General features: G+C 32.9%; 1 protein-coding gene across 1 annotated transcript; it reads right to left on the bottom strand.

Annotated features, from left to right (window-relative positions):
- Positions 1 to 6,101: 6,101 nt before the first annotated feature.
- Positions 6,102 to 7,642, bottom strand: LOC143615791 (NAC domain-containing protein JA2L-like). Its single transcript, XM_077088822.1, has 3 exons — positions 7,415 to 7,642; positions 7,023 to 7,291; positions 6,102 to 6,802 (listed from the first exon to the last, which is right to left on the bottom strand). The coding sequence occupies exons 1-3, from the start codon at positions 7,593 to 7,595 to the stop codon at positions 6,254 to 6,256; spliced, it is 999 nt and encodes a 332-aa protein (XP_076944937.1). The 5' UTR covers positions 7,596 to 7,642; the 3' UTR covers positions 6,102 to 6,253.
- Between the last annotated feature and the right edge of the window lie 10,815 nt (positions 7,643 to 18,457).

Genomic DNA, 18,457 nt, shown 5'->3' with positions numbered 1-18,457 from the left:
TCTGGGTCATGCGCGCCCTGGATGAAGGCAGCGCGAACAAGATCTTCGCTGATATTGCCCAAACTTAGCTTCTTTGAGTTGAAACGAGTGATGAAGTTTCGCAGAGATTCATCTTCTTCTCGTATGCATTTGAGGATTGTCCATTGCTCCTCGGTATACTTTCGTTGCTGGCTGAAGTGTTGGCTAAACTTCTGCTGGAAGTCTGCCCAGTCGTAGATGTGGTTGACCGGTAGACGATCAAACCAAGCTCTAGCAGCCCCAACAAGGGTCATTTGGAACATGTAGCACCACGTGGGTTCCGTCCAATTGCTGACGGTTGCCCCAGCTATGAATCTGTTCAAATGATCGTCTGGATCAGATATACCGTCATATGTGCCTATGTTAGGCATTTGTTTGGCACTCTTTGGGGCGATTGCTTCCGCAATGTCCCTTGCAAATTTGGACGTTCCCGCATTTGCTACGTTTGGTCTGAACGTTTTGGAGAAGTCTCGTGGACTTCCACCTGTGCTTTTTGGTTTGAAGGCTTGTCCAAAATGCCTTTTCGGTTGGGATTCCATTTCCTTACGCTTCCCTTTTGCCCTATGGCGAGGGTTCGCGTCGGAGTCGGATTCCTCCGAGTCATCCAAGTAATCTTCGAATTCGTCAGCCTGTTGGACGGAACGCAAGCGTTCGTCCAACTCAGCCTGGAATTCCTTTTGTCGTGCCTCCGCCCATGCCTTGACTTCATCGAGAGTTTGGCGGGGGAGTCTTCGTTTCTCAACCTGGGTATCAGTGGATCCCAGTAGGCGATCATTTACTGCACTTGCCCCAGCCTGAGTAACTGGGGTAGTGTTCGTAAAATTTACTTCACTTGCCCCGGCTTGGGTAACCGGGGTAGTGTTTGTAAAAACTGTGTTACCGGCGTTCATCCCAGTAGCTGGGGTTGTGGTTACCGGAATTTCTCTAACCATCTTTGTAGAAGTTTGAAAAAACTGGAGAAAAATAAAGTTCTAGCTTTATGCACGGATGGCGCCAATGAAGAAACACTAACCGGACCCCGGGCAGATTACTGGTAACCTGGGGGTTAGATAGATGTTTCCCACGAGGGGTTAGACCCTTGGAAGATGGTTCTTCTGATAACCTGCAAAACAGACACCGTGAGCTCGTCACTGAGAAGGGGGGGTTCCTCCTTGTGACCACCCTCCGGCGTGAGAATCAGACTAGATTGCTCTTTAAATATAAAAGTATATTAAGAGATTGCTAGAGCAGATATCAGGTATAATATGATGATAATGTAGTAAGATATGATAAGATGAGATGGTCATACCATTTGTGGTATTTATAGCCGAAGGTAGGTTTCCAAGGAGGTATGGCCGGCTGCAACAGTGTTCCTGTTCCACCAACAGTAGCCTACGCACGTGCCCTGCTGGTAGTTGGTGGGTAGGTAGCGGCTGATAGCGACCAGGCCTGCTGTATACTATTCCTGTTCCACCAACTGACGGCTACGCACGTGGTATGGCAGTAGTTGGTGAGTAGGCAGCGGCTAATAGTGACATACAGTGCAGGAGCATGCTGCTCGCCATACTGTTGTCAATAAGCTGTCGTATCTTTAGTCAGATCTTTTTCCCATACCTCGTCAGGTACAGTACAGAAGATCTTCCTGTATCGTACGGACTGGCTTATTTGGGCGGGAGTATTCCCCCTCCCGCCCTTGTGCGGGATTGTTCCCGGCTTCGCTCATTCCTTCAGGTGACACTGAGTGATTGAGAGCTAAGTGCCTTGTGCGTGTAGCCTTGCTGCGCGGGTGGCCTTCCCTGATGGCTTGTATCCGAGGCTGCGGGAACAGGCGGAGTCCTTCACCATCGGGAGGCATTTCCTGCGGGACCAGCTTGCGTACTGCGCGTAAGGACGTCACGTCTCTGAGCATGGTTGGTCCTGCGGATCCAGTTGGTTTCTGCGCAGACGTCCCTCTTTTAGGTGAGTCTTGCGGGTCCAACTGGGCTTTGCTGGGACCTACCTCTTCAGTATAAAAAGAAGCGAGTCAAGATGGCGAGGATCGGAACCGATAATGGGGTGAGGTGCTAGTTGGACACCGAATGCGATGGTGGGGAGTCACAACGCGACGATGGTAACCGGTAACCTCCAGCGAAGTAAGGGATGAATAGGATAGTAGAGTTGATGATTTTGTAGGTGACACCATACGTGTATGTGAAAGTACAAATTGGAAAGCATTGTTTACAACTTAAGAAGCATGTAACTAATGTTACATTAAGTTACAAACCAATAGGCATAAAGTACAACCATTCATGCAAACCTACCTTTATATAAATCATATTTAAAAATTATATTATAAAAAGGTTTTATATGATATGTTTATAACATGCTTTGTGGTAGAAACACTCAATAAAATATTAATAAATATATTCATTTCAAACACTTTGAAATGCTTTTATTGATATATATTTTTTTCAACAAATATAATATTTTATATTATTTATTTTGTTGAATATAAAAAATGAAGACGCATATGTATGATTTTTAATGTATTTTCTTTTTAGATTTATTAAACGTGAGGAGATAAATTATATTTATAATTTTGTCAATTTAAAGATGGTGACGTAAAAGAGGATGAAAATTTCATTTCTTTTTTGTTGATCGTTTAAAAAAAATAAAAAGGATGAAAATTAGATGGGAATATAAGCTTATAATGGGTCAAATTAAAAATGATAACATTATGATGATCTTTGTCAATATATATTAAAAATTAAGAGTTATTATAATAATTATTATTAGTTTGTGATGATCATGCTTTCAGAAGATAATAATATATACAAAAATAGTTAACTAATTATATTTTACTAGTTTTTATTCTCGTACTATGGGGATTGTTTTATATTATTTGTTTCTAGTATCTATATATTTTTTGAATTTAATTTTATTTATTGTATGTTAGTTAAGAATATACTTATGGTTTGATGATAAAAGGTTTCACAAATAAATAAGATGTTATAACCCGGTTTAAAAGTTATATGAGTTTGGTGAGACCCAAGACCCGTTTATATTTTTTACCATAAAATTGTTTCTTAATTATAATAATATATTTTAAAAATAATCATATATTAATGTTTAATATATCCCTATTTTATAGGATTTTCACATCAAATATTTGGTGAGATTAATTTTTAATTTAATGAGATGTTATAACCCGTTTAAGGAATATCTAGGTTTGGTAAGACCCATGCTCGTGAATTCGGGTCAAATGCATGATAAGCCTCCATTTAAAAATCAATCAAATCTAGTGACTTCGAAAAAAGGGGAAGCGACCACATCGCGACACGTAGGATTTTTATGTTTTCGTTTATATATATTATTATTATAGAAGATTTGAATTCATATTGATAATATATAGTTTTTTTTCAAAAGATGCAAGTTAACCCTATATGGCATATAAAAGTTGTCTCTTGACTTAGTAATATCGGAGTTTATCCCTCCATCAATTTTATACTGGTTCAAATCTTACAAAGTAAACAATAGATGGATTTTAGAAATATTAAAAGTGTGTTTGTCTAAGTTTAAAAAATATATATATAACATATAATAATTTAATAATAAATACATTATTTGGCTGTTTATCTATTCAAATATCAACTAGAGATACCAAAATAGTACTGTATTATATATATACTATTTTACATATTTAATCAATAAAAAAAACTTTAATTTGACAAGTTCTACTTTCAAACATAGATTTTTTCTTTTTCTTGACATTTTTCAAAATAGGGCATCTTTTTCTCTTTCTTTTTTTTTCCATGTTCATATATAAGTTTAGGGATGAATTTTTTCCAGAATACCTGTACTCGTATTTGTACCATACACATATTTGTACTCGTATTTGCACCTATCGATACTCGTTTTTATTGATTTCCGGTAGTACCGATTGTACTTTTGTGCCCGTTTGTAATGTGTAGAGATTTTATTGAGATTATCCATATCTAATATCTTGATTAAATCCTCAAATTCTATCATCATTGAACATATTACGATTTACGAAGTATCGAACCAATCATTATATTTACTATTATGGGTTGCTTTGGTATTTTGGTTTATTGGTTTTACGTTATGTTTTCATTGTGGTATTTGTAAATTGTAATGTCAGTATTTGTACCAATTTAGCCAATTTGGTGTCCGTCACGTACTCGTACTCGTACTCGTACCCGTACACGGCCGATTCAACTTATTTATTACTCATGTTGGTACCAACATCGTTGTAGATTTGGAAAAAATCCAAAATGGTACAAAAGTGGGTGCGTACCTGTATCGTACCAATAAATTTGGTACAAGTATCGGTACTTGTTTTATTGATTTTTGGTACAATTACAATATGGCACGGATACAAAAATCATAACGATCTCATCCCTAATGAGTTTTTTTCACCGCCTCATACTTCTTTATAACATATAAATATGTTACATTCTATTATATATGACTGATAAACTTTATTAGAATTATTAATTATTTATATTAATCATGTGTCACTTGGGTGGGTTACAGTGACAGTTTTTTCTAGTGGAGATCTATGTTCAAATTTAAACAATGTGATAATAAATAAAAGTTTATTAACTACTCAAAATAAATTATTTTAATCATGCACATGTAAAGAACACCCCCTAATTAGACCCGACTCAACAGGTTTAGGCTCATGAATTCAGGATCCTAGTCTAGCTATCCCCAAAATAAAAAGGGTTTAATCTCCATTGCGCGGACCTCTTCCTAAGTCACTCCTAGGAGATCTTCTTTTACACTACATGTTGATAAACTCTCATTCTCTCTTATTGCTCTACTATAGTCGTGGATGCATATGTAAATTTACAAGAAGGCTTCTAAAGAAATGTCTCAAATGCCCCAAATAAGTCCATATTAGTTTAATAAAAGGAACCCCACAAAATAGTAAATTTGGTCAGAAGGAATTATTCAATTGTTATGTATATATATAAACTGGTTATTTAGTTACTATTTTCTTAATTCATTGTTTGACTATATTCATTTTTCTTAAAATATACAATTTAAAAAAAAATTAAGGATGATATTTGTTGTTAGTTTTATTTTCTAATTTAAGAACTATACTTGTTATTTTTCTAATATAAGAATGATACTTTTACTAGAGTGGGTAGCTAGACACAATCGCCCACTTGAATCATTGTGCATTGTCACACGAACCTAATATGTTATTACGTTCATGATTTCTTTATTTTAGTTGGTTTGTTCTCTCTCTCTATATATATATATGTGTGTGTTATAGTCTTATAGATGCATTAGCTTTATTGCTTTAGATTGTGGTTAACTTTAACATAATCAATCGAATAAATTATCATTATTTGGTTTGTTGACCGGTCTTTATTAAATGTTTTGATGGGTCCGATTTTTGCCCCCACTAACAAAAAGCCCTGGATCCACCACTAATCATCACTTCAACGAGAAAATTTTCTTTTACATTTCATGCTTATAGACCCTCAATAGCTCTAATTTACTCGTTGACACGTGCAGATTAACTAGACGATCAGAGAAGACGAAATGTTGCTACAAGGATCCACTGAAACAATATTGTCGTACCATTTGAGCATCAACTTGTACATCAAATATATGTGTATAATGCATATGTGAGTAATAGTAAGGGAATTTGAGCATGTAATGTATAATCAATTGACTACAATTCTTGTGGATCAACGATTTTAGATCCATGGGCCTAACAACTTTGGATTGGACCTTGCTTGGGAAGTCTTCCATACATATAACTAAACTAGTTTACATATCTCCTAGCGTTCGTAACTTTTTTTAAAGTGTTTATAGCTATTCTCAATACCAGAGCGGGTCTTTTTAAGACAAGATGTCAATCACTTTCAGACCTGACTCATCCAGTATCACCGTAAAAAAACGGTCACATGGGAAATATTCCATCAAGTCAAGTTCAACCTAAGAGTTTTAAGATTCGAAGTTTTAACTCCTTAGCCATCCCTCATGCTATCGGACTAAAATGGCAACGAGTTTTATGTGTTATTTTGCAATCTTGTAACATGTTATTAAATGTAAAATGTAAACATAACATTGGGTCAAATATCAAACACAAAATTGCGTTGAATATGCATTTCTTAATTTTCTTAATTTTATAACACGTAAAATCTAAAAATACTATTGGTTACCACCCCTCGCACAAATCTTCAATCTACAACTAAACCCCCTACAGAATCATATATTTACAAGCCACCCTCTTAACATTTCACTGTCTAAACCCCAAAACTCCTTGTTGGGTCGGGTACTTGATACCGAACGGGTCGATCGTGTTCGATAAGCCCTGGCTCGGTGCAAACGGGCTTAGGTTCGATTGAAAGTATCCCGGATGATTAACCCGTTGGCTTCTTATTCCACTTTGAACTTCATCTTCCACCAATCTTCCAAACTTCGTGTCCGAAGTGTATACGGGCGTCATGGTGTTCGTGGTGATCGTCGTCTGTTGCGAAGCATCTTGGACTCCGGGTACGGGATCGGACGACCCGAATGCGGCTATGCTAGCCCAATCATAGTTACCCGAATCATATTTTTGTAAATTTAGCTTTTGGTCCTCTAGTAACAAGGTTTTTACGGAATTAACCCTTGGTAGGTTGAAAGACCGGTCTTCGATCTCGGGTAGTGATTCGAGAACATCGTCGAATTGAGACGAAGACGATGAAGATGATCCGTGGCTCTGTTCTCCGGTTTGACCACCGGACATCGTTTTTAGTGCACTTGAATTCTTTTTGTAAATTCGACATAAAACCCATTCATCCAACTGCACCAAATCAAAAACCTTATTAATATTTTTTTAAAAATCAAATATAAACCCTAGCAACAAAATATATTAGACAGAGTTTATTATACAAATTGTAATAATAAACTCTGACTAACATATAAGTGTTTATTTATTATAAAGTATCTGTAATTGTTATTACAGATATTATGATAAACGGTAACTAATATATTATATTAGTTAAACAGAAGAGATAACTCACCCTTGAGCTCCCGGTTTTCCTTTGTGGATCGGACAATCGATATTCATGCATTATCCAATTCGTCTTGTTTCCTTTCGGAGCTTTCCCGATGTAAAAAACCAAAGCTTTCTTGATCCCAACCCTCCTTCCACCAGTCGTGATCACCTTATCCGTCCCGGTAGCCTTCCAATAACCCGACCCAGCCACTCTATTGGGTCGAGACCCATTCGGGTACTTTCGATCTCTAGGACTAAAAAAGTACCATTCTTTCTCCCCAAACATAGCTTTTTCTGTAAAGGAAAATTGGATATTAATAATCTGTGTAACACTATATTATATTGACCGATAATAATCTATACTAGTAACAGTTATTATAATAATAATAATAATAATAATAATACTCAAATACTTACTAGGAAGCTCCCATGGATCATACTTGTACAAATCAATATCAGCAATAATTTGAAGAGTAAAATCGTGTCCGGCGACTTTTCGACAAAGATATTGGACAAGCAACTCCTCGTCCGTGGGGAAGAACCGGAAACCCGGTGGTAAGCTTAACTGGGTCATCGGATCCGTGACAGGCAAACCCATGTTTCTTTCACGTTTTTTTTTCTAAATGAAATGAAATATCTAGAATAATAAAGAAATATAACAAAGAGTTATTAAATTTCTTTTTTTTTCAAGAAATGGAAAATTTGATGGGTATTTATAGGCAATGATTTACAGAGAGATAAGTACGGTCGTCCTATTCTTACTGTGGGTTGGTGGGGCCCAAAGGGGTTTAGAAGTTGACACGTGGATATGTATCGATCTTATCTATGAAAGGCTTCCAAGTGCATGAATCCACGGACCGCTAGAGGACAAATTTGTGTTAGTGAGTCATGGGTAGAGTGCATCTATACCGTACACGTGTGCGTTCTAGAATAATGAGTGTGATACCATAAACCGACAAAACCTCTGTTTTTTTATGTGTTTTGTAATTTTATGAGGTTTAGGACTTTAGGGTTTATTGATTTGAATCATTGTATGATTTGTAGTTTTTTTTTTGTCCAATGTTATATGGTTAAAATTTGAGGTTTTAAGATTTCTGACTGACTTAAGACTGCTTTCTATAAAAGATGGGTTCCTTCGTAATGGTGTTCCCGAGTGAGTTACGCATAAATCGTCAAAATCGGTATTGATGGATAATATTTTGTCTTTGAAAGACTAATGTATTGAAGGAGATTCCAAACGCTATTAAAAAAAACAAGGTTATTGATTATTATTTTTCCCTGGAGACATGAATAATAGTTTGAATCAATTGCTACCATTTTAGTTTATTTTATTTAAATTTAATGAGTAGTTATAATGTATTATCTATATCAATACTTTAACCTATATTGAAAGCCGAGATAAATTAAATTTTTTTTATTAAAGGTTATTATGAATAACAAACATCCTTTTTGCTTAGGATTGAGTAGTAAGGTATCTTCCAATCTATTCTAGAAGTATATTAGTTTGTCATTCAAAAATAAGTGACGTCTTAGTCATTTTACACATTTTAACAACTAACAAGTTATTTTTACAACAAAATACAAGGCATTGTGTATTAGTTGCATTAAAAGAATATTTAAAATATTATTATATATGGTTATAGTTGAAAAAAAAATCTTATTTTGTACCAATTTATTCATACCTAATGATATTGTTTGTCAATTCAACCCGTGTGATGAAATTTTTAAAATTATTCTTGTTATCTATTTTATAGTTTAATTATTTATTTTATTCAGTAGATGCCATCTTTGACATTTTACTATTTCAATTTCTATAACTAACAATTTTAAATACGAACTTTCTTAACATTAGTTGATCTATTACATTACCATGTGTTTATTGCACCTCTAAATTAGACTTTTATCACCAATAATAGTCCAATCTACATAGGGTGGTCAAACCTAGCATATTAATTTGATGAATTAAAGTGTTAAGCCAAACAGGATATTCATATCCGATGGTATAAACTAATGAAGCTAGCGTATGTATGTACGCATGTTTATATTTATATTAATTAAAAATTAAGTTTTAGAAAATAAAAACACACGTGGGTGGAAGGTAAACACGTGGTAAGTAGAAGTTAGGCCAGAATTTTTGTCAAAAGGGCGGGAAAAAGAGTGCCAAAAGGACTCACCATGTGTTGACACGTTACCACTTTTTATTATTATTTTAATGTTATTTTTGTTTTACATCGTTTTCTTGCATATTTATTTGTGCTTTCTTTCACTCTTCTACTTCCTCATTTTCCTTGACTTTTCAACCCTCCTCTTTACCAACATTCTTCTTAATTTTTTAATTAATTAATAAAAGACGAACCCGGTGTACACACCAGTTGGCACGGGGTTAAGGGTGTCGGGTCGACTTGGGCATAGTCGCATAATGTACGTATTCTTACCCTACATAGAAAGTTTTCACTGTTCAAACTTTAAACTCGTAACCTTAACAGTATGTTAAATAATGTATAAAATAACTATTATGTGAAAAAATAAAATAAGAAAAGTCAATATGTTTAACGTGTTAAAACTAAAAAAAAACTAAGTTAACATGTTTTCTTTTTATTAGTCACTCAATCTTCAAAATGGAAGGGCGGTCCGGTTTCGAGTCCCACATCGCCTTGTATCTTTTTATTATATCATGTTTCAAAACATTCGGTAACATCTTTCATTTTGGCAAGAAATTTGATGGAATCGCAAGGATAGACATGTTTCGAACCCCATGTCGTCTTGTTCCTTTTGTTGTACCCTGTTTCAAAACATTGTGACAACTATCATCGATTATTAATAATTAATTTGTTAAATATTTCTTAATCATTTCAGATCTTGATTTCATCAGCTAAGATATGTGAAAACGAGTTAAACTCATCAATGATCAAACCTCTCGCCGACATATTATGACAAATTAAGATTTGAAAATTTCAAAATTATTTAATCATCGAAATTGTATAAATAATAGATAATAGGAAAATTGACCATTAAAAAAGTACTAGAAAAATTGTCAATTTAAAGGTTTGACTATATATTTCAACAATCATTTAATTCAATTTATAATCATTTGTAGTTTACCTTAGCTAGCTTTTAATTTAAGTAAAGCTAATCATACAATATCACCTTATAATTACGTAACGTAATTACTTGTTTTGCAATAAACTCGGCCCGTATTAATTTGTAATCAATAAGTTTTAACACGTTGTCTCGTTCCGTTCATCCAACTTGTTTGTAATTATCAAGTCGATCGATCTAACAATTATCATTTTCATACGAAAACAAATAATTATATATGTATAAAACATATCAAAAGAGTCTTTCATGTATTGGTATTGAAGAGTTACATAAGGTTTTGTCTTTCTAATGGTTGTTTGTTCAAGTCTCATGGTTATCTTGTATTTTAAAATCTTGTGGTATTTAGGAGTAGGTTAGAGAGGGTGTATGAGTTGTCGATCAAAAAACTTGTAAAGCATTGAATAATTACTAATTACATATATCTTTATAAATATAATGAGTACTTTTAAAAGCATAAACCAGGATATAAACGTGAAAAGTGAGTATCCATCAACTTTTTTAAATTTGATTTTCGTCAAAATATTTTTGATCATAAATCTAGGTAGTAAATTATGTCAAGCATGTCACATGTGGATCAATAAAATCACGACACATGAAATGATTGACCATATATAAAAATTACTATATAGATTACAAATGCAAAAAAGCACACTTTAAGGCGCAAGTTACTCTCACTAGACCATTCTGGCGGCTAGAATTGAAAATTGCGATTTTTTTTATCTTTTTATAAAATCAAAATATCAAAAATTTCTAAACATAGTGATCATAGTGAATAGTAAATTTGTTTGAATATACCTTACGCGAACTCGCTAGTCGCTACTTGAGATACTACCCTGAGTTCGTATGCTATTTTCACTTAATAAATTATTACACAAATTAAGCATTAAATTGTTACTACAACTAGTCGTATATAATGACGTTTTACCTTGTTATGATGGATTAAAGACGTAAGTTTGATAAATCTTTGTAATAGTTAGCTTTTATGTTGCTTCAAAATGAATATCATCTTCCAGATCAATATGAAATTATTTCAAGTAAATTTTAATCCTAACAATATTCAAATATGGGTTCTATACAACAGCACAAGTGATAACTAAAAAGAAAAACATATATTTAAAATACTATATATAGACTTCCTTTTCTTTGATGATGTCACTTATTTAAGTTGAGATATACACTGGCCACATATATGGCCCAAATCGCTCTAGATCATTTGTCATTTTGTATAGGTTTTGAAAGTAGATGTTTAGAGTTAAAAACAGATTTTTAACCATGCTTATTTTTCCCAGAGTTAATTAAGAAAACATGTCAGTAGAGTTTTTGGATATAAATCACACATGTGACTATGACAATAAAATATAGGAGATTCCTGGTTAGATCTTATAGTTTTCTCACTTATGATAGTTTTTCTCATGAGTATGGAATAAAGATGATTAGGTGTGTTAGTGGCTCAACAACAGGGTCGGCTCAATAATTTTGGAAGCCTAAATCGAAATGAGACATTGTGACTCTTTCATGACCATTGTGAAAGTAAAAAAAAAAAGAACGACTAGAATCGGTCTTGAACTCATGACCTACATCTAAACAACACGCACGTTTATTACCAGACCAATACATAATTTTAAGTTTACTTTGTCCAGTACAATATATCTATATTTAATTATAGTTTTTTTGGATTCTGAATCCTTAATTTAATATGGGTCTAAAGCATTTGTTTAGTTCGTTGTCCCCTAAACCGGCCCAGCTCGTCAACAATTCAAATAGTCGTTCAATCGAGAAGATAAAAAAAAGTTAAAACATGTCAAATTTACTGATTCTTTTTAATGAGAAAAACAAATCAATCATATCATCATATAATAATTGGAGGACTTGCATACGTAGCATTCAATTCTTTTTTGGTGTCGAAGTCCTATAAACCGAATATACAAAGAAAACCCTAACGGGTTCCAAGTGTAAGTGATGACGTACACCCTGATGTTAAAATAATAAAAAACAACTCCAGCTTTATGGCTATTCTTTAATGACAAGTAATCGACACTTTTACGTGGCAGACAATGATTCGTTGTACCAATGAATGCATCCAAAATAACCGGTTTGGATCTTCCTAGAACGATGTGCACTTGGCGGCGTGTGATCTCCTGAAACGCAAAGTGTTTTATACGTGTACAAATAGTTTTTTTTTTGAAAGGTACGTGTACAAATAGTTTGATTAGAGCGTCTTTTTATTCTGTTTTGGATATATTTTAATTTGTTATATGCCAATAATAGAATACCATGATGATGCATAGATTATAAATAATAAAAAAGAGTAATTGTTTATAGTATATCCACTACATCTGTCGTGAGGGAGTTATAACATGTTATACATATCTTTATTAGTTATATTAACATTATTGTTTATGATTACTTTTCAATCATTTAATCAGGTCATAGTTTTATATGTAACTAGATGATGATCCTACGTGTTGCATCGTAGATTTTTAACTCATGCTTTTTTACGCAAGTTTCAAACGTAGATAAAAATAAGTAGATTACGACGGTATGTTCTATAAAGGGAACAATTAAAGCAAGATAAAATCAGACAAAAGAAATTCCGGAAAACACTTAGAAACAAAGAAGAAAAAATGGTAAGTTGTTAAGTTTATGGATTGTAGAGTAACTTTATTAAAGTTAAAAGACATCTGAGTAAATTAGATTACATTTCATGGGTGTTGCTAAAACATTTATATTATAAAACAAACAAACCTCAAAAGTGCCTCATCTTCCTCCCAAAGGTTGAATATCACCCCCCCCCCCCCCCGCGCGCAGGTGCGATACAGCATACTTTCCCACCAAACCACGTGTGTTTGCCTAGAGCGAGTTGGGCAAATTGATTATTAAGGATATGGAAAACTTCTGGTAGAGAAAAAAATGGCTTCCCTTTGCGTTCTGCTAGCTTTACTAGAGTGAGATAAAGCTAAAAATGAAAAAAAAAACAAATAAATAAAATGGGACATGTATTCTTAGATCGTGCAGGATTTGAATCGGATGTCGGTTAGATCGCTTTGTATTTGTGGTATAGTGCAGCAGGTGGTTGGTTAGATCTCGTTGTACTTATGGACTTCCTTTTTTATTTGACCCACTACGTTCTTTTTCATGTTTTTTTTATCTTGTAGACCTGCTTTTGTGAAGCTCTTGTAATGGGTTGTGTTTTGTATCGGGTTATGTACATACTCTACCCTCTTTAGTTTCTCATGAGTGGAGGTTTTTTTGTTGGAAATTTTGAACTAGTAATAATTATTAGTATATGTTACTAATAAACTAATTATTAAGGGGTTTAAAGAGTAGATATGAATGCGATATCGATACTCGAATATGTGTGACTAGACACACTTAATGATATTAGCAAGGGTGCAGAGCACCCGACGCGCACGCGCATTATTGTTGACTTGGGCGATGGGCGCAACATGTGCCGTCACCAGAAGAGTGTAGCTAGTGTTGTGACAAGTGTCATGCGTGTGGGTGAGTCACACATGTGTCGTGTCCAGATAAATATTGCACGTCATTACATGAGATAAGTCAGCATGCTAGGTGTCATCATCTTGTGAACTACGTGCCACCATCTGACAAGTGGCAAGAATGTTTCATGTCTGGTGGCAAGTGGCGTGATGAGTCATCCTAGACTTACTATATATAAAAAGGACGGGTGACGGTTTTGAGACATCGGAAACCTGTGTCGGTAACATTCAGTATACACCGACACATGTCACACTCGACCTTATCACGCAATGCCAAACCAGTTCGTGTTCTCAATTCTAACTCTCTCTCTCTCTCTCTCTCTCTCTATATATATATATATATATATATCTCACGATATCTCGTTACAAATACGATTTTGATACTAGGGTAATCCTTATAGTACATACTGCCTCAGTTGTTGTACCATGAGAAACAGACAGGCTCGCGAAGGTGACATATATGTTGTATTTTGTTAATTTTAGTTTAAATGTATGATATATGTATTATAAACTAGGTTATTGACCCGTGCGCGACACGGGTGGACATATAGACAACGTCAATACACTTGTGTGTGTATTTATGTGTCCTAATATTTTAATCAATTTAATAATAATTTGGGTAGACGTGTTATCTAACTAAAAGTAATTATTGGTATTACACGAGGTGAAATATAAGAATTTTAAAACAAAGATATATATATATATATATATATATATATATATATATATATATATATAAATAAATGCATACATGTTGTAAGATTGTTTTTACTTTGTATATAATGTGAATGTGTAGTATAATATGATATTAGAAATACCTAATCGTTTGATTTGTATAATTGAAGACTACTAATTTATGAAATATTGGAAATCGTACATGAGACAAAGCATACGTGTGATCGTGTCACTTTCTCTTCTAGTAACAAAGACTGGAAATAATACAGTATCATGGTTGAATACAAGATTATACTTATAAGCATCAATTTTTGCATTTTCATTTCACTAACACTACATATTAACAACTAAACTAAGCATGGTAACATGAATAGATGTTAAGTTTAAATAACCTTTAAACCGTCCTTACCAAGTAAACAACCATGATAACATTAACACACTGTTAACATATCATATTAACCATCATAACATTACTACAACTTAAACCAACACAAGTAACTTCCAAAATTATTTATAATACCAAAAGATATACATTAACTTTGAAAGGCAACCTTAACATAACCATGATCAAAAAGCTTTACAACATACATCAAAAGCAATCCTTGACTTTTGTTAATGATCATTGCAAAACAAACCGTAATTAGAAAATTGTCTTCTTTTGAACTTAAACATAAGTTGTCTCTACAAACAATCAAAATGTATAATTTATGAGAACATACCCAATGAGATTGTATTATATATATATAACGTTATAACTTTGTAATATATCTAGTATACCAAATTATGTTGACTACTAATATATATATATATATAAAACCTACAAATCATCAAATTTCATACTACCGTCTACAAAGTTAATATTTTTTTCTATCTGGCTAAAATTAAACAAATTATAAAGGTGGGCCAAACAACTCATTTTGAGTAGAACCTATTTGACAACACTAAGATGGCCCATTTTGACTTGAACTCATTTTTCTCATCATCCATTTTGACAAGAATTCATTTTCTCATAATCGATTTTGAGTTGAACCAAATTCATAGTTTTTTTCTAAAACCACCTGTTGTGACCTGAACCCATTTTGCTTATAACATATTTTGATAGGACCCAAAGGCACCTAATACAAGGAGACAAATACAAGAAAAATAATTTAAAAATTTATCGATGTAACTTTTTTGTAATAAAAAAGAAGTAAGAAGTTAATACCCACAATATCATGATAACTTCAAAACAAAATATGATCCATGAGTAAGACATCTAGAGGTGCACACTGAGAGCGATTTGAAACCAACCAAAGCGTCAATTTGTGAGAACTCCTTCATTGAAAATCTGGATTAGGTGTTTCTAGTGTTGGTAATCTTAGATGGGACAAAATCATACTAATTAACAGAAAGTTCAATTCTATTGCCCGATTGAATGAAAAGGATCGAGTAATTTTGTTTGATCATTTTGTTGCCTTTCCGGTATAGCAATAATGAGTCTCTGCATGCAAGCATTACCAAATTACAAAAACAGAAAATAAAAAACAAGGCGGTCAATTATAAACTTTTTATGAAGCTTTGAAATTCTGCTTTTGATTCCCTTAATCAATGATATTCTTATTCACACTAACATTCACAACACATGTTTATTGTATTGTTTACTCGGTACAACTTCATCGCATACCATCAATTTTGATTGATCCAACAGGCACCCTACAAACCCATATCCTCAATAGTCAATAATCATAAGTATAAAATATATGAAAAAATATATATAAAATCCAAACATGTGCAGCTCTCTAGGCCAAATAGTCACACGACTTGAAGAACGTTGCATACTTGTTTGATCACTCGTTCAACTTTCCATGAATGTGCTTAGATCCAACCAAATCTCCTCAAAACATAATTCTTCCACAGCTCCGTTCTTGAGAAACATAAATAAAAATAATAATAAAGATATTATAATCCAAAAGATGAAAAAGAATCTGTAAGGTGAAAATATTAACACATGTAATATCCAAATCAGCTGCTTTTGTCGTGATACTCTCAACATATACTCTACACCGCAATACACCTTCACCACCGAAAAAAAGCACCATTTATGTTATGTCTTTATGTGATAATTTCTACTGCTGAAAAAGAAAAGACAAATTTGTTAAATTTAATTTTCAACATTACTTTTTTCATGATCACTTTAAAGATCCACAAGTAACCATATTTCAATATTAATAAAATGTAAAACTAATATATAATTAATCAAGTTTTAGTATTTCATATACTTTATAAAGGGCATTTTAACAATTTATAATTTGTTGTAGAAGGATGTGAGATGAAAAATAGTAGGAAAGAGGATGGATGAAATGAAATTACAAGTATGAAAATATTTCAACCAAAAGAAATATATATATAAGAGAAGTGTTGGTAAGCTAATAGCAGAAATTATTTTATAATTAATATATTAAACGTAATTTGACCACTCTATTACAACCAAAAATTAAGCTTTCATTTTAAAATAAGTTGACAATTCTATCATAGCCAAAATTCCATTTATTTTTAAAATCACACAATTTAACCGTTTCCTATTATTAAAACAATAAAGACAACATGGAGGTTTGATATAATTAAAAATAAAACATTTTAAGGAAATGTCAAGGCATAATTAAATATAATTAATACAAATAACTATTTGATTTTGGTAAATAAGGAAAACATATAAATCGTTTTAAAATAGTTTGAAAAAAAATGAAACATTTCTCACCGGAATTATGGTAAGTGTTAAAAGGTATAATTTTGTCATAAATGATTTCTAAAAACACTTTATGGAAATGTCATAATTGTTGTGCCTTTTGACTTTATTGATCAAATACCTCCATGTGAAAGTAATAACCATCCCTCTGGGTCTCCATGTAAATACCTCCATGTAAATGATGTGCTAAAAGTAATCAAATAAAAACACGTTAATCTATACACTAAGTAATAAATTCTAGACTCGTAAACTTAACTAAAACTACTAACCAGCAAGTGTACCAGTCGACTCTAGTACAGTTTAGTAAGTCCGGATATCGAACTCACGGACTCTTTAGATTACGTAAATTAACTAATTAGACTCAACTAACTGACACGACTATTTATTTTATATTATTAAAGGGGGATTTAAACTATATTATATTAAACTAATTAATAAAAAAAACAAGTAAAATAAACAAATGACACTTTTAATTGATTTAAATAAGATGATGATGAAAAACCACCTAGGCTAGAATCCCCAAAGTTTCAGTTATCAAATATTTGGAAAATAATCGTTATGGAACTGGGATCGTAAAATAGACGCTTAAAAGAAAACCCGAACAGGACCCTTGACACTTCAAGAAGACATCTATGGATTTCTAATAAGTTTTAAGACTCACCAGTTTTATATATTAAACTTCCTTACGGTTATTTAATTATTTATGATAGAGTACCTTTATAGTGAAATCCTACCTTACAGCTTGGAAATCAAAGGTAATTTAATGAACTTAATTAACTCGCTAGACAATATTAATTAATCAAAACTAGACGGACTCCTTACGATGAACTAAATCTAGCAATCTCAATCAACAAAGATCTAGAAATAACCTATCACCTTACAGCTTTATAGGTTAGCAACATACTTTTATTCGTTTGACTAATAATATTATTCCTATGATCTTATTCGAATTCAATCATAAACTACTAAAAAACACACAGTAGATGACCTAACAAAATCCTATCATATAAAACAATCACCAAGAATTTTGTGAAATAATAAAACTAGAACAATCAAAACCAAGTACACATACGCATCAATCAAATAAACCAAACAATTTACCGAATCATAAAACCATAATGAAAAGCAAATTCCAAATAAAATAAAACTTCAAACAATGGTTCATCACAAGCCTAGGCAGTCTAAGGGTTTAGCCTAGCATCTTAAAATCAAAGAAACTAAAATAATAAAGTTCAACAACCAAGCTCATATTTATAATAATAAATTCAAACCGAATAATAATAATGCTTGGTTGGGTAGGTGTTGAACCCAAACGTTCTCCACTTGAACCAAAAACTTCTTTGCGTCGAAGCCACTGTTCGAAATCTCCTCTTTTTAAATGGCGTCCAACTCCCCTAATAAATAATGATTATCTTTTGTGTGCGTAGGGTTACGTTTTAAATCAGCCAACCTCAATTGTAATAT

The sequence above is a fragment of the Bidens hawaiensis genome, unplaced genomic scaffold (assembly GCF_021521415.1).
Source record: "Bidens hawaiensis isolate Kalapana, Puna unplaced genomic scaffold, B.hawaiensis_p1.1 tig00044314_1, whole genome shotgun sequence".
Classification (NCBI taxonomy): Eukaryota; Viridiplantae; Streptophyta; class Magnoliopsida; order Asterales; family Asteraceae; genus Bidens; species Bidens hawaiensis.
Note: the sequence above shows the minus strand (reverse complement) of the source record. Positions and strands in the feature narration are given on the sequence as shown.

What these genes read in the sequence shown, in the direction of transcription:
- LOC143615791 (XM_077088822.1), bottom strand. Translation starts at nt 7,595, where the DNA reads ATGGGTTTGCCTGTCACGGATCCGATGACCCAGTTAAGCTTACCACCG. An exon ending in TGATCCATGGGAGCTTCCTA is followed by an intron (nt 7,292 to 7,414) that starts GTAAGTATTTGA and finishes TTTCCTTTACAG; the next exon opens with AAAAAGCTATGTTTGGGGAG. An exon ending in GGAAAACCGGGAGCTCAAGG is followed by an intron (nt 6,803 to 7,022) that starts GTGAGTTATCTC and finishes GATTTGGTGCAG; the next exon opens with TTGGATGAATGGGTTTTATG.